Source organism: Numenius arquata, chromosome Z (assembly GCF_964106895.1).
Source record: "Numenius arquata chromosome Z, bNumArq3.hap1.1, whole genome shotgun sequence".
NCBI lineage: Eukaryota > Metazoa > Chordata > Aves > Charadriiformes > Scolopacidae > Numenius > Numenius arquata.
In genome coordinates, this window is record NC_133616.1 from 35,351,598 (window position 1) to 35,369,069 (window position 17,472).

Consider the following 17,472-nt stretch of genomic DNA (forward strand, 5'->3'; position numbering starts at 1 on the left):
AGACCCTTCAAGGTTCTGCACTAAATTAAGTATCTGCCTTCTATGTTTTTCACAGTGAATGCTGGGAAAGTTAGTTTGCAATGTGGGAAAATGAATGGGAAAGATAACATTTCCCCTGTTGTTTTGGATACAATTAACTCAGCAATTAACATAGGGCTTTTTTTGGTAATAACAAGAGGGGGAAGGGATATTTACTGCTCTTTTAACATATGTAGGACAAAAAAAAAAAAGAAAGAAGAAATAATGACTGGCACAGAAAAAAAAAAATATTTCAAACACTTGAATTGTGAAACTCTTGAATTGTCAAATTCTTGAACCTGTGGTCAAACAATGCTGAAAGCAAAACAGAAAAGAGCCACTAAGCAGGCTTTCTGGTAGGACGACTGATTCTTATACTAAGGAAACAAATAGAAAGTAGGTTCCTTACAGCCAAGGCTAAGAAAAAACAAGCCTTGTCAGCATCAGGTGCTGACGTTACTGTTCTTCTGCTTTCCAGTCCACCCTTTCCCCAGCTTACCTTGCTCTGATTTTCTGTCTCTTCAGTTTCTGACTCTTCTCTTCAGTCTCTTCTTACCAAACATTTTTTTTTTGTTTGGGTTATTGCTTAACTATTGCTTAACTATTATTTTATAACTATCAGCATATTTATTTATACTCCTTTAACTCATTTCTCTTCCTCTCATATCTCCAAGACTTCAAGACTATTGCTTATTTCTCAGAGTGCTGGCTCGCTACTGAATTGCCCAAAATATCTAGCAGTGTTGGTTACTGAAAAAATAAAGTAACACTGTACCCAAAGTAGGAGACATTCACTGTCAACACTCTGTGGCAGATCTGAAGAGAGAAATTTCACTAGAAGCCAGCACAGAAAAGATAGAAGTGGTGCTCTATTCACTCCCATAAGCGTATTCCTGCAGCCTTGGTCTCATCGATTGGCACTGTTTATTTGCTCACATACTCCAGACCCTGCAGACACCAGCCTGCTCTCGTCATTGGCACCATATCCTCTGTGTTAGTGAGATGCTTTCACACTGGGAGTCCCCTTTTGCTATTCCTATACCACCATTGCCTCAATAGGGAGACTGAGAAATCAAATGGCAATCCTGACATTTTGCTGGTTTGTCTTTCATGGCTTTAAACCTGTCGCCTGTCCACAGGTCACAGGGATCCGTACTGTCACAGGGGGATAAAAGCTGTGTGGAAAAGGCACTATTGATCCTTCCAAAATCCCTTGGGTAGATCTGAAAGTAGTGTTATTCCTCTCATAAAAATAAAAAAAAATTTTAAAAGGAACAAAAAAAAAAATCCTGTTTAGGTACTCTCAGTCAGAGGGGATAAAAATTTTTCAGTGCAAAGAAATTCTTAAGTAGTAAGCAACAAACATCTGATTTGTGCTAGACAGTTAAGCTGATGAGTCATAGGAGAAAGTAGTAAAAGTTTTCATGCCTGCCCCTGCACTGCATATAGTTACAGAAACTTTTTTTTTTCTGAAAAACATCCATTACAAATGAATGCATTTATTTATAGCTTACTGAACTTAAGGAGAAGAAAACCAGCAAATGCTCATACATTACACTGTTACCTCATAATTCCTCCTCTCAGTGTAGCTGTTATTTGGAGGCTGATAAGCAATGAGCATGTCACTGAGATCTTTCCATGTGAAGGAGCCAACAGGTTTTGTGTGGTCAGATAGATGAGTGATGAAGCCCTGTGGAGGTGGCTTGGTAACGTTGAATACAAGCAGGGACTTCGGAGTTTCGTTGTCTTCGGCATCAACAGTTGTGGTTGTAATGGGGGTTAAAATAAACTGATCTACTTCCAGGATGAACTTTGCCATCAGGGCAGCTTTGGGTATTTGGTTGGGAATAGCACCTTTAATCTGAACAGGGAGCCACGCGTACTCAGTCTACAACAGGAAGAAATGAGACAACTGAAAGGACAAAGCGAAGCAAACAAAACAACTTCAATTTCATTAGCTTCACATAGCACATGTTAGAGCAATGAAAAATGGAAACATTTTAATGGAAAATGCCTAAAGGAAATATTTAGATGTCATGGAAATGTCTTCCAGGTTCACTAGTCTTATTTGTGTCCTTAATTTTGGGCTGAAACAACTTTCTTAATTTGATGTGAGTTTAATGAGTAACTTTACCTCACTGAAACATGCATGAGCCATTAATTATTATTAACTGAGTATGTTCACATGGGTCTTAACTTGTTAATTACTATATATGTTGAAGTCAGTGCAGCTCATGCTCTAGAAAAAAAGGTGGAATTTTGCCAGAATTTATTTTGCTCTCAGTCAAAACTACTTTTGTCTGTCAGTAAACAACAAGAGGTGCTTCCCTATAACCATAATTGTCTAAACATTGAGGCATGGAGATAATGCATTTCATTTGCCCAGCTGACAATGTTGTAAGAACTGAACAAACTTCCAGGATCACTCTCTTCAAATGTGAAAAGGAGCAAAGATTTTAAATTTGTTTGAAAATCAGGAAGACAATCAGACATTTTAAGCTTGGGTAAAATTCTACCTTGTGCAGAGCTTTGCTTCTACTGTCTGTGAGATCCAACCTCACAGGAATATAATCGGTGTCAGGTGAGGGAGGGTCAAGGTGCTGATATCGAATCCCCATCCTCAGAAACTCTTCGCAGCTCATTTTTGTGTTGTGAATGCCTCCCAGTCTCAACACACAGCTCCCGTTTCTGCACTGCTGGCCCAGGCTGTGCTCTGCAACCCAACAGAAGCGACCATGAAATAGTTACCAGAGCAGAAACCGACATGAGAAGCCTGTCCCTATAGCTAAACTAACTCTGAGAAAAAGCCAGTGTGACGAGAATTAGGACTCCTTTCCTGACAACTTTTCCTACAGGATTTTGTTTTCAGCTGACATCTTCCAACTCCAACCTCTCTTGATCTTTTGGGTAGGTGCTGCCTCCAACAACTCCCTGTGCGCTTTCTAATGAGTCTTGGCACTCTCAAAGCCTTGACATTGGTCCACAGCTCTAGGAGCCAAAACCAGACTCGAATTGGGGGATTTCTGACCCAGATCTGCATTGTGCCCCACACAAACATCATGTTCCTTTCAGTTTCCATGATAGCTCAGGTGGTTCATTAAACTTCCTATGACCCACTCTTACCCAGCACATCTGAAGCAACCCACTGCTGCATACTTAATCTGCTGGGTCTCTTTGAATCTGCTAATACAAACAACTAAAGCACATCGTACTAGGGCCAGGGAAGAAGCTCTGTGGCTGATCTCCACGAAGCTGCTCTTGCTGCACTTCCCCGGTGATGAGCTGGCCATAAGCAGGCAGGTGGGTTTCCGAAGAGGCTATGGAAATGGTGCAATCCAGATTTATCTTCCTGCCATAGTCAAAAGTGAGGACATTCTTGTCAATTGCCCTGGACAGACCATAGTACCCAGGGACCTCCAGGGCACGAGAACGCATTTTGATGATGTTACAGTCTGGCTCAAGTAACTTCACGTGGAGGGTGAATGTTTCTACAAATGTTTCAGTTTCTGTAAACCTGCAGGAGATAGAAGGAAATTAATTATGCTTCATCCTGTCTTCTGTCGTTCTGAGACTGGCATTGGCCACACCTTCTAAGCTGAATTACTTGAACCTTTTTCTCTGACGTGCCCTCAAACCCCAGATCGCCAGGGACCATGAGGTGCCAGACACTGCTGCCCACCTCCTCATACTTGTTAAAAGGGTGTTTGTATGAAGGAAGAGATTACTCACTGAGTGTATGTGTCCTTATCAGCAGGACAGCACAGAAAATACAGTGTTCTGAAAGTACTGATGTCATTTTCAAGAATAAAAGGAAAAATCACTGGTGTTCTGTAATACCAGTTCTGTAATTATGTATCAAGTGATACATAATATTTATTAGTACTAACAAACTCATTATTTGAGCGTATTTGAGCTACATTATGACAAATGTTTCTGTAAACAGATGGTCACCTGTTGACTGATGATGCTGCCACTGGGTCTAAGTAGTTATAATATGTACAAGAGAACATGCTTTTACCGTGAAAAATTGACTGCTTGCTCTTCCAGAGGGCATCTGTGCTCCTTGTAACAACAAAGTGTCATCCCCCACCGCTGCTTACCTGTACAGCCTAAGCATGACCACGTCTTCATCTAAAATCGGACAGCCATTGTGGGTATATTTGACTTCATTAGGAAGGAAGTGACAGTCAAAAACCTATCAAAGAGAAAGAATAGACTAGTGCAATGCTGCCAAGGATGTTAACTTCATGCTTCTGTTCCACTTCTCTCTGACTGTCAGGAATGCATCAGATTCAGGAAATTTTTAATCTGTAGTTTTATGTCTGCAAATAGGTAGTCACCCATTCTGTGGTCTCCCAATGAGAGCTAGAGCAATCACTATAATGTGGGGCTGCTGGCACTCTACAACTACAAAGGGAACAGGCATATAAATGTGATTGTCTCAGGCTGCCAAGTCCTTCCTCCAGCACCAAAAATAGTTTGAGTACACACCTCTCTACCACCACAGCCTGTGGACTTATGTATACAGTTGTATTTAGTGGGACAACTGCAGTGGATCTGAAAAGCCAGCAGTTCCTGCAGTATAGTTAGATTTATCAGCTTTTAAAGTTTCTCATGGTGGTAGCTTGATTATAGAGTAAACCCTGCTTTATGGCCACTACCATTGGACTACGAAAGTGAAACTTCTTTGTTGGAAACTTGGCTAGGTCAGGTTTGTTACACATTTTTGGAACACTGACTTTGTACCAGTAGCCTTTTAACAGACCAGATGTCATCTCTGTGCCATACCAACACCCAGCCCCAATGTCAGTGTAATCCCACAAAATAAAAGCAAAAGCAGAATTTCTATATCATGTCCACCAGCTAATTCAAAAGAAATTAATTCTTGTTACATACCTGATGAAGGTCAAATTTGCAAAGCTGGCTGGCCACAGTTTGACCATCTAAGCCAGACACTTGTTTCAGGCTGATTGTTTTGTTTAATGGTTTGTTGACTTGTGAAAGTAAGGCAATGAGGAAAAATGCCTGACCTGAGTGGAAAAAAGATTACTTTGGAGACTTCTGACGTAGCCATTCTTTGGACCAGGGATTTGGCTTCTAGGGCATACAATTTTCCTGCCCTTACATATGCCAATTTGCAAGTCTGGCAAATTACAGTTTCCGTGTAGCTATATTTCTTTACAGAGTTTAACAGCTGAAAGCTCCCAGCATTGATAAGACCATGTCTATGCTATCCTTGTAATAACAGGGAACCCATACACAGCCCATGTGTAGATGGAGGATACTCATGTTTCATATCTACAGAAAGACAGGGCATATTCCAGTCAGCAAGAAGGCTTCTCACATGATGAAGGTTTTGATTATGTTGTGGCTGTTCTGATGTGTATTGTTCAATGTCACAGAAATTATTCAAATGTGACAGAAATATGTTTCATTATTTTTCAATATTTAACAAACAACAAATATGTTTATTTTTTACTTAATGTCTTTTCATTCTTGTACAAGCTAGCATAAACGACAGTGATAGGTAAGTAATTAATTAGATAGTCCTAAGTGATAGTGTACAAAAAAGAAAAAAGAATTAAGTAGCTAGGTGATGTGTTAAGAGCTCTTAAAGAAAGAAAAACTACATTCTATCCAAAAGCCACTCATATTATATCTTCCAGCAGTGTGATGTAGCATACCAATTCTTCACTGATGTAAAGCAGTGTAGAGCCTTCAAAATCAATAGCATTTTTGGTGACACGCAGGTCGGGTTGCACCTGACTGTCAGATACTGCTCAGATGATGCATCCTGGTTCATATCAGAGGGGACTGCCTACAGCAGAGGAGTTGGTTTATCGTATCAAATAATTCATTTCTTTCTTTCTAAGACATCATTAGTTCCATCTCTTAATTGATAACAAGGGGATGGAAAATGAAGGACCTTTCCACAAAGGTCTGTTACCACTAACTGGTAGTCATTTTATACATGTATAAGGCACAATCTGCTTTGCAAAAAGAAACATCTGTTTTATGTTTCCTAATATGTTTTCCTTTTATATGAACAGGCAACTCTAATTGTCTATAAATTCACTGGGTAAGACAAAGGAGATCTAAATCTTTTCCTAATTACTGTCGAGCTTTGTTTTTTTCCACTTCAACTGCTTTTCAATTACAATTTATAATTAAATTGTCATACATTCCTAGGCCATTACTCACTTTAATGGCAGTAAAACAGACCAGACCAGAGATGTTTTCTCGCTGCAGAATTGCCTGGTAGAAAGAGCATGAGTGACACTGGGAGGGCTGGGCTCTGGCACCTCTTTTCAGGAATGGTGAAAGCTCAGGCAGCACTTTTCAGTGTCTGGCTCAGGGTTTTGCTGTTTAAAACGGAAGCGCTCAACTTACAAATGCCATCTTGTTCTTTCCCAGCAAGAAAATATGACTTGAGATAACCAGACTGCCTATCTCTCTGGCAGTCTCCCTGGGAGGCCCCGCATGGTGGTGTGTCTCTGGCAACCCCAACCTCCCTGCAGCTGTGGAGAGGAAGAGAAGGCGCTTTTCCTAATGGGATGGCACCCAGGCCAGGAGCCCTCCAGGGGAGCCATCATCCTGGGCACTGCGAGCAGCCACAGCCCCTCTCCAGCCTGGTAGCCCAAGGCCACCTGCCCAGCAGAGCTCACCCCTCCAGATGAGGTCTGCCTGCAGCCTCCGAGAGCCACACTTGGCTGCCTAGGCTGACATCAGGGCCATGAACGGACAGGCATTTAATGGAGGTGGGGTTGGGAGTGGGGAAAGGCAAGGACCCTAGGTATTTTGGAAAAGAAGGTATGGTGAATACACATCTCCTGGGGTCTCTGGAAAACTGCCGCTGACCCTGTGCTTGAAGCATGTCAGCTTACAAAGGACAAAGTGGCTTTTCCAAAATGTCTGGGTCCTGCTGCGTGTAGAGGCTGAGGCAGAAATTGAAAGCAAAGTCACTCTCTCAGCCAGCCAGCTTGCCTACAGAAGACGTTTGCCAGCAATGAGACATGGAAGTCTCTCTTTTTCTCCTCATGGGCCAAACTTGACTGGGGAAGTGGAGCAGGGGGACTACTGTCAGAGCCCCTGTGCTGACGGAGAGCAAGCCCTGAGGAAGTCTCAGCAGAGGCCCTTCACATCTTGGGGCCAGTCTCTAGGGAAGATCACACATTGCGCTGCTCATCACCTCCTATTTTTCCCTAGTGTGCCTCTGCTCCTCCCAAGTGCTGGTTCAGCTGAAGTACTTGTCAGTGGTCTACAAAAATAATGATGATGACCAAACCAGAAGCTTTGAAAAATCTATGGAGACTGGTGCTCCTGCATTTGCCTTCACAAAGACCACCAGAAACCTCAGAGAGGATGTTTAAAACAATATACAAACATATAAAATTGTGTGGTGTATGGTGCAATTATCAAAACTTTTCTAAAATAGACAAAAACTGTTTGGTTATGCTTCATTAAAACTATTCATCTTCTATCTCTGCTGTCACATCTTCATGTCAATTACTTCCAACTCCTCCTGCTGTGACTCAGGTGGAGAAATTTGTAAGGCAAATGAGTAGAAGAACGGTGACATGTGAAATACATTTCATTATTCCTACAAGCCTGAAATTTTAACAGGAAACATTTTTTAATGTATTTGCCATCTGCTAGCAATTTAGCTGTTGCAGAGCAGAGCAAACAACAGTGTACACAATGTGCTTATTGTATGTGATGATTTTTTTCTTAATTGCTCCCTAAGTAGCGGCTGCGTGACTAAAATGCAAAATGCTCTAGCGGTCTATGCATTACCCGAGGGGCACTGGTTACCCTCATGGTACAAGAACAAGCAGCTGAGAGACTGGAGGAGATCTCCTAACCGAAAGTTTTGAAATACCCATTGTCTGCTTGTGAAAGGAGATTCTGACTGACTTCATTTTTATGCACTCGTGTTACTGAGCTCAGCTTTTGGATTTCAGGGGTGCAATTCTCTGTCAGCTAGCTTTTCTTAGCGAAAGGCTGGATCTCACGACCGTTCAGTTTCATACTTTTTAGTCACCACCCAAAAAAAAAAAAAAAAAAAAAATCAATAAAGCAGCTCTTCCTAGTTTTTCCCACACCTGCACACATGTAGACCAGAGCAGCAAAACAAACCCAAATACCTGTGGAGTTAGTTTCCCAACCCTCTGTGTTATTGGCTCATTAATCACAACTTCTACTTTGCAGACATCTTTCTCTCTGGGGACGGAAAACTTGAGGTCATCTTCTGACAGGAAGACAGACTGTCCTTTCATCACCTTCAGCCCAAGGTTGACACTAATAAAGGAGGAGCAGACAACTCTTAGTAGAAGAGGCAGCAGTAGAAACAACCAGCTTTTCTCAAAGGGCTCCATATTACGAGGCGATATCAGCTCTTTTCCTCCACAATGACTATGTTCTTAAGAAATGAAGTCTTCTCTTCCTCCACCAGCAGATTTTCACCATATAATGAAGGACCAAAATGTTAGTCACAAGTAACAACGTACCACATGTTTTCTATTAAGACACATTCCTTGACTGAAATTCAGACAGGGGCCTTTCAAAATATCCTTGGGTTTTTATAAAATTCATTGGTCAAGCCTGGCAAAATGATGAATGTATTCTCAGAATGCTTTCAAGGTTTGTTAATCCTACAAAATAAAGAAAGAAAATTGGTACAAGGCATTGAGCAACTATTGGTGAAAAAAAAAATAACCACACAAAAAAACTTCCACCATTTCTTACAATTGCAGTTCATCTCAAGCAGCAGATTAACTTCACCTTTGAATACTATTAAATGCACACATGCTTATAAAATTAGATGTATACTAGTGAGACTTCTCCCTCAATGGATCAGCTATCAATATGAATTCCAGACATCTTCAATCTGTGCACATGACACTCGCTATGTAGGATCCTTTGTTACTCGCTTTTTTTACTGCTGGAGTGAGTAGATATTTATAAAAGGGTATGAGCATCCAAGTGGTTTGAAAGTGCACGAGAAGGCATTCCTCCAGATTCAATATACCTGAAAGTGGGATAGGGGGAGAGTGCCCTTTTGTTAATCTATTTTTCGTTTGCCATTGAATGTGGGGGGAAAAATTCAGCCTTTATTTGAAAACACCTTGCCAGTCCCTTTCTATTCTTCCTGCTGTAGCGAGTAACTTGCCAGGACTTCAACATACAAACATACGATATGGCACGACAAAGCTGAACTTTTTCTTTTTCACAAAAACAAAAGGCAATAATTCTGATGCAAATTCAGTGCAAGTAAGAAACAAAAGCTAATATGGAAAATAAAATTACACAAGCCCCTCATGCCCCCAGTTACAGTAAATTTTCAACTTTCATGTTTATAAACTCATAAGAAAAGCATAGTTCTTCTGACATTGAACAAGCACTGTTGAAATCTTTATCAGACCTTAATTTCTACAACCTTCCAAAGTAATTGAATCTGTGGCCCAAAGAACAGGCAACAGTATCGATTCAATTAAATCTGATAAGATCATATGCAATTTCAAGCTAGTAAAGCCCAAACATTCCTTCGGTTTTTTGTAAATTTTTAGTGCCTTGACTACTTATTTGCACAATCTAATTTAACCACAACCCTACCACCAACAGTGAGCTTTCCTGAAAGTGCATAAAAAATAAATCCATTTATCTCTTTATTTCCTTCATTATTGTGAACATGTAAGTGTTCACTCTAGTGTTTTCAGCAGCATGACCTTCTGAACAGCCTACAGTTGTATGCACATATCTTCCCAGTTTTACATTTAACTGACAAACGAAGGGCAGCTAAGAATTTCTTTTAAATTACTCACTTCCTAAAGTAACACAAGACAGATCCACTCACTTCAGCCCAGATTCAAGACTGAAGACATTGGGACTAACATAAGTTTAAAGTTAGATGTATGTTGACTACATAGTCTGGACCGCAAATCTTAACTCTGGTTTTCTAGCTTTTTATCTAATAATCATTCTATTTTTGGTCTAAAATTATGCAGCCAGATCAGTCTGAACAAAATCTGAGAGAAAATGTAGAATTCTAGCCAGATGAAATGGAATGATATTCACAGCTGAAAGTTTTTTTACGTACTCCAGAAACAAGTCAAAATCTCAATTAATTTTTTAAAAAAGTTCACTTACACAGACAGCTTTTACTAAAATGTAGATATGTAAATGTACTTGCTAATTTTTGGTTCTTTCTACTGGGACGGGTGTGCATGGCACTTCATTGAAATGAGCACATCTGAGACAGCACTCCACTTCCTAAAATTCACAGTTTTGAAACACAGTCTGCAATCCTATAAAGCACAACTTGGGAAGAGGGGGAGGAAAACAGATTACTCTTCCACCTCCAAGTGAGAAAGTATGGTTTGCAGCAAGTGCACCCTTTTAACCTGAATATCTGACTGCTGTTTATCACATAGTGCACAGATTGCTAGCATTTATCAAATATAATCTGTGTCTCCTTAAAATACCAGCTGCAAAGCATGGAGAAACGCTCCGAGTGAAAACCTTTTCTATCGCCGTGCCCTCTTCCTTCTTCCTGACTCTAAAGAAGTGAAGATAGAACTGAGGGAAATTAAATAGCTTCCTTGGCAAACATCTCAAGAAGATGCTCTGCCTAACATCTCCTCTGACTTCAGGCATGTCAGGATCCTTGGCCAGCAGGAAGATCCTGACACAGGGTCTGCAATGGATTTAAAATCCTTTAACTCCAGCCCCTGATGAAGAAGCAATGCATGAGTAAGTCACAGCTGGTATCAGAGGAGATCCAGTTTCTTAAGCCATAGAGGGGCTGAGATAAGAAGAAAATAATTAGGAATTTTAGACTGTCTAGGACCTGGTAAAGTACTAAGGGGCAGTCAACAACTCTGAAGCATAGGCTGGGTGATTTTACAGTGCATGACAATGCCAGTAACTTCGTGCTCCATAATTCCAGGCTGGGGCATGGATTTACAGTGCAAAATGCCTTTATTCACAGAGCACTAGGTACCTTATGAGAAATTATAAAATTGAAGCCTGGACAGTTTAGACTTTCTTCACTCCCACCTGGATACCTACCACAAACAGATGTTACAGTTCAGAGACAGCCTAATCACCAGTTCAGAAATGGCACTGGTCCGGAAGTACATTGTTCTCTTCACACCTTACATTTGTGCTTACGGGAAGGGAAAGCCATCTGGCTTTCTCCAGCAGGCACTGCCAGAGTCGTTCTTGCAGAGATGTTTGCACCTCAGCTCTGATGAAGCCCAGGTTGATCTGTGTTATGGTGCCTGCCCCATAAACCCCAGTACTGGGTACAGGTATAAACCTCAGGCACAGGCGGTGGTTTCTTTGCTGCCTTTTCTTACTCTGCGTCAAACGCTAAGGGCAGAAAGGCTCCAAGACGAGCCATTTTGGCCAATTTCATAGTGGGTGTGTGGGCCATTCTCTGCTACAAAATTGGTCCCACTGTGTATTTCAGCCTTGCTTTGACTGATTCCACTTGCAGGTACTGCTCCTGAATGGCTATACATGTTCCAGGAGTTGGTCCCTTCTTGTCAGTTGCAGGGCTACTGGTCAAGCGAAGATCTTGAGAAGTATAACCTCACCTTCTCAAACAGTTATCGAATGATAGCAAAATGAAATGACAAGAGATCCTTTCAGTACATAATGGCAATAAAATGAGAAGGTTTTGGAGTGAATGCCATCAGATTAGGGTTTTCCCCTCTGTGTGAAGAAGGCCATTGCTTCAGCAAAGTCACATCTGTGCTACAGGGTACTTATGCTGATCTGCAAGGACAGTACATTGCTCTCTGGCAGCTTCACAACCGCTGGTAATGCCACTGCCATATTTTGTGGCTGCTTTAGGCTTCCTTAGTCCGTGGACTTCCCTGCCCTAAATTTCACAGCTGAGCCTGATTCATCCCTGCTCTTCCTTGGCGTGTCACCTGTGTATCCAGAATGAACAAATGACTGAGGCACTATTTAATTCTAAATGCACCACAATATTTCAGATATACTTAGAGGTTTAATGAAATAATGGTGTTCATGAACAATGTTAGAAGAATCAGGGTTTTTAAACTAAGCTGTTTCCTTACTGATCCTGAGGGTTTGTCCATATGGCAAAACACCCGAACCAACTCCAGGTGCCCTGCATGCCTACAAGGTCACAGAAAGCTACCAGCTTTGGTCCCAGAAGCAAAATAACCATGTCAGTTCAGCGATATATCATATATTTGCTGTCATCCCTTGGTACAGATGGAGCACATGGTTTAAGAGGAGAAGCCAAGACAGCTGCGTTTGTTCAGACTGAAGAAGAGGGTGCTTATTGCTGTTTTCAGCCATCCAACAGAAATGTACAGAGAGCATGGAGGTGCACAGCAAAGGGAAAAGATACAACCTACAAAATTTGCTACATGGGAAATCCACATTAGATACCAGGAAAAAAAAGCCACAGTAAGCATGGTCAGTGGAAGAGGTTTCCCAGGGAGGCTGTAGAGTCTCCCTCCTCAGTGATATTTAAAAAACAACTAATCAGGGCCTGAGAAGCCTGATGTAACTTTGAAGCTGGAGTTGCCATAAAAACTGGGTGTCCTGAGAGCAAAGGGTGGGAGCAGTTACCTTCAGAGGTTGTTTACACCCTAAATCAAATGGTGACTCTAAGCTGAAATGACAGAACTGTCTGTCTCCCAGAACCCAGGTTAATTACCTAGTGCATTTTTGCAAAACACTGCTTCATGCCCCACAAACTGTCCAGTAATTCCCATGAAATCCAACATAAAACCATACTAGTATAAAAAAATGTGACAACAAAGAAAGAGACCTCCTTTCCCATAATTAGAGGTAGACTGGCCAAGCTGACCCTGAGATCTGGGAGCCTGGGAAAGGAGTCTACCTCTGGTTATTTGGAGAACAGGTATTCTTCTTGGCTCCTGACATCACCCCAAAGATGTGTCCAGGGCACTGCACAAGGGACACTCAGCAAGGAGCTCCTCATCTGCTGGCAGACCCCTGCCCTGCTCTGTAGATGAGCTCATTGGAGAAAGCAGAAGGTGAAGTCGCCTCTGAAGAGGACCTAAAGAGTTAACAGAGGGGCAGAACAGACTGGGGACAATTCAGGCAAGGGTTACCCGAGAACTTCAGAAGTAGTTCGTTAAAGATTTCCTCCAAATACCAGAATAACTAGTTTTCCCTCAGGGCTGCCCATGCATGTGTGAGAAACAATGCAATGGCTAATTACAAACATTAGCATTTTAACCAAATGCAACTGTTTTTCAAGATTAAAAAAAAAATAATGAAAAGAAGCAGAAAGAAAAAATGTCCAAAAGGAATTCAAACACTGCTGTAGAGTTATCATCATCACAAAATACCTGACAAAACTTCCCAATTTGTCAAGTGTTCATCGCCTTCAGGAATCTGGAAACTCTCTTAAGTTCCCAAAAAGCACACATAAGTTACTGAAAGCCAGATGTCATTCCAACAGCCGACTCTGGAGAAAACATGTGTCTGTGCAGGACCCATCCAGAGGTACATGTAGAAACTCTTCAGTTGTGTGTCTCTAGATCCATGCCAAGCAGATCTGCTATTTTAGATATTTTTTGACATTTTTTTTGTCATTACAGCTCCTGCATGAGTGAAATATACTTCAAACAATGCAAATATTGATACATTGGTGGGAAGGTTTCCAGCACTTCTTTATTTAGAAGTTATAAAGGTACAGATCCCTGAGTCTGATTCTGAGGAGGGCTAATGTGATGTAAATAAAAACTAATCCAAATGATTTAGATAGCTATCTACCAGTGCAAAACAACTGAAAATAAGATCAGAAACAGCACCAATAACTCTCAGTTGTAATATCTAAAACTTGACTAAAAAATTTATAATCACTAGTGACCTTGAGCCCGGTCTCAATGACATCCAAAGTCTTCAATGGGATTTGGTTGAGACCTTAAGAGTTTCTCTGTGTGTGACAAAATTTCTGGTTGCCTGGGAGATTTCACTGAACAATTGGATCCAAAATTGCCGCCTTCTTTTGCAAAGTTTGAAAGGGATTATGGAGGATGATTGTTGTGGGCTGGGAGCTGGACTGATATGTTTTAATGAACACCAGAAAAAGTTTACAAGAAACAGAAAGAACATAGGATTTGTTTTTTAGAGGATGGGATTAAAGAAAACAAATAGCAGCCTTCCACAATTTCTAGGAGACAAAATGAATATTCAATTAAAACTTGGCCCAGGGCAATGAAAGGATCCTAGGCTATTAAGTTAGGGGGTTGTCACTTCAGAATGTGCAATTAACACATGCACCCCTTGGACTGTTTGCTATTTGATGTTTTTGTTCCACACACTACAAACAAGGATTATAGGTCACATAGAAACTAAGCATTGAGCAAGGTATTTGCTGAGTTAAGGAATGGTAGATAGCAGTTCCCTTCTTTTTTTCCTTTCTCAGCTTTGGTCTGTGAAAGGAAGTCCTGTGCACTTTTTGACAAATCCTATACACTTTTTATCACAGTAAGGAAACAGTAAGTGTTTCATTGCATGGTCAATGAATAGACCTTTCTTCATCAGGGAAAACAGCGAATAATGTGAAGCACATCAGATATATCCAGGTTATTAACATTTCTTTGTTGTCCTTTGTTTCTTTGTTGTATTAAAGCAGAATACTATAAGGTAGAAAAAAACTGGTTTTCTTCATTTTACCCTCTTTCACATTATAGCTATTTTAACAGTGATTACCAGATTCACATCTAATACAGTTTCAATTTAGAGAGATTATTTCTGACTTCCATGTTCGTTCTCAGCATAATATCATCACTGTCATACACTAAGTTATGATTCACAGCAGAAACTAAGTGCAGAAGTATACCCGTATGCTGACAGGCCAATATAAGACTGAAAGTATATTGGACATTACACAAAGGCAGACAAGTAGTAGAGGAGAAGCAGCTGAATATAACATCATAAACATTATTGCACTGTAATGCCAAGTGTTGCAGCTTAATGCAAGACTGACAACTGAAATATTCTTTTTCATGGGATTCCTCTGTTGAAGGGGATTCCTCTTGCTGAACCCTTTTAATTTCTGCTCCTTCTGAGACCTCCTTCTGCATGAACCAGAAGTCATAAGGCCAGAGGGAATTCTGTCTAAGGTGTAGATAACAGTTCCCTTCTTTTTGCTCCACTCTTTCATAGAATCATAGAATCACAGAATCATAGAAACATAGAATGGTTAGAGTTGGCAGCGACCTTAAAGATCATGGAGTTCCAAACCCCCTGCCATGGGCAGGGACACCTCCCACTAGACCAGGTTGCTCAAAGCCCCGTCCAGCCTGGCCTTGAACACTTCCAGAGATGGGTCGTCCACAACTTCTCTGGGCAACCTGTTCCAGTGCCTCACCACCCTCACTGTAAAGAATTTCCTCCTCGTATCTAATTTAGATCTACCCCATTAAACAGAGCTAAGCTGTAGGGGAGGGAGGGAGGTGGGGGGGCTCAGACTGTGACAGAGAAGAAAATAAAGGGAAGGAGAAACACTGAGAGGAAGACTTTCAATCAATCAAGAGCAGGGACACAACAGCTTGACATTCAACCATTACACAACTTACTTCTTTTAAAAGGCAGAGCAGGTCAGAGTCCCAGACTGAGACTAACAAAAAGGAGCCATTGATCATGGCTGCCCCTTAAAGACTATCTTGAAGACAATGCATTGTTCCCTCTTAAGTGTTAAATAGATCTGCTTATATTGTTAAAAGTACTTTAAATTTTCAGGTAGAGATTGACATCGCATTCTTAGCAGATGCCTATTATACTGAAGATAACTGCAAAAACAAATAAGATCAAGTTGCTTGATAAGAGATAAGATACTATGAGATAAGAGACTAGCAGTTAAACTGCATTTTCTGAACAGATAAATATTTTCTTCTCAAAAGACCAATGAAAATGCCTTTGCTCTCTACTTTTTTGAGCCCAGAAACCAGTCTCACATAGCAGAACTTGAGAAGATAAAGATGAAATGATTTTTTTTTCTCTCTTTATGTGTTTTTAAGATCATTACACAAATAGGAACTGCTACCATCTGACTACCCATTCTCCACTAGACATTAATGTTGAATTGGAACAGAGTGCAATGCCCAAAACACTCTGAAAAAGAAATAATTATATCTTTTTGACAGCAGTCTGAGGAAGTCCATAAAACACTCGAGCTTCCAGTGAGGTTCTTCCACTGATGCTATCCGTAGGTTACTATCCTGCACATCACCCTCATCCTCTTGGGTCTCTGTACTCACTGATTTCCCATCTTCCCTTTGGGAGTATAAAGCTATAGAGGACAGCAGTTTGCAGGAAAAAATCAAGCCAGCCTAGGAGATTCACAGACTGCACCACCTTCTTTGCCATTTCCAGGACTAAATAACTTTTCAGAAGGTTTGAATATTTCCACTTAAATTTTTCTTCTGACCATTCAAATACAGCAAAAGGTTGGTTTTTGGCAGTCAAAGGAAGCAAGCTACTTCTCAGTGTAAATGTTAATACAAAACTCTACATATTTTTCTGTCATGGTTTTGTAATTTAATGTCATACTGGTACCCTCCTAAGAGCATGACAATACTGTAAAGGTCAGGAGCATATTTAATCTCTCTTCTTTTCTCTTTCCCTGTATGAGAATGGAGAGAGGGATCCTGGAGATTCTTGCTTAAGGAGGCAGGGGGAGGAGGGATATAAACTAGGGGAAAACTGGTGGAAACAGTAAAGTAAAAGGACTAGATTTGCCATTCTTTTTATTTCATGTATAATCATACACACTGAAGAGAGGGAATAAAACCTATTCTTCTTAAGAGAAGAGCAGTCTACAACAACGTGTGGGTAGCAAAATGGCTTCCCCAAACCCACATAGAGAATGACTCAAAAATAAAAAAGAAAACCACCCCAGTAATGGAAACTGTGGATGGGTGAAGGGAATGTAGTAGATAGAGAAAATCTCCCAAGACCATTGACTCTGAAAAGACATTTCATTTTAGAAAGTAACTAGTAAAGGATAGAAAAGAAACTAGTGAAACTCAGCAAGCAGCCTAGGATTAGTCAGTCACGATCATGCTTGTGTTACAAGGACAAAATTGTTACCTTCACCTTGATCTGTAACTTTGGTGAGTGAAAACAGAAATGGCAGCATTGCATTCAGTACCTAACATGACAAGACAAGGCTTCCAGCTCTGGAGCCCCATGTTTTTCCATGACCATTGCAAGCTATGGTCAGATCTCTTGCATGAGGTGACAGATGACCTTGACTTACGGCAGAGCAGCTCTGAACTGTCATGTTCAGAGACTGAACATGTCTCTGACGCACAAGCGTGAGGGTGTCAAAACCCATAGAAAAGGAGCAGGAAAACCCTCCTGCACAGGGAAGAGCAAGGTGAGGAGGCAGGGACAAGGAACCTGTGGCCAGATGCCTAACAATGACATTATTTC

The 17,472-nt window shown here is 40.9% G+C and overlaps 1 protein-coding gene across 1 annotated transcript in view; it reads right to left on the reverse strand.

The window, feature by feature from the left end:
• Positions 1 to 8,393, reverse strand: part of FREM1 (FRAS1 related extracellular matrix 1) — a 59,266-nt gene extending 50,873 nt beyond the window's left edge. The window contains exons 1-5 of the mRNA XM_074166152.1: positions 8,163 to 8,393; positions 4,119 to 4,213; positions 3,231 to 3,532; positions 2,535 to 2,731; positions 1,583 to 1,906 (exon numbers count right to left, since the gene is read on the reverse strand). Coding sequence (XP_074022253.1) covers positions 1,583 to 1,906; positions 2,535 to 2,731; positions 3,231 to 3,532; positions 4,119 to 4,213; positions 8,163 to 8,393 — 1,149 coding nt within the window. The remainder of the gene's footprint in view (positions 1 to 1,582; positions 1,907 to 2,534; positions 2,732 to 3,230; positions 3,533 to 4,118; positions 4,214 to 8,162) is intronic.
• Between the last annotated feature and the right edge of the window lie 9,079 nt (positions 8,394 to 17,472).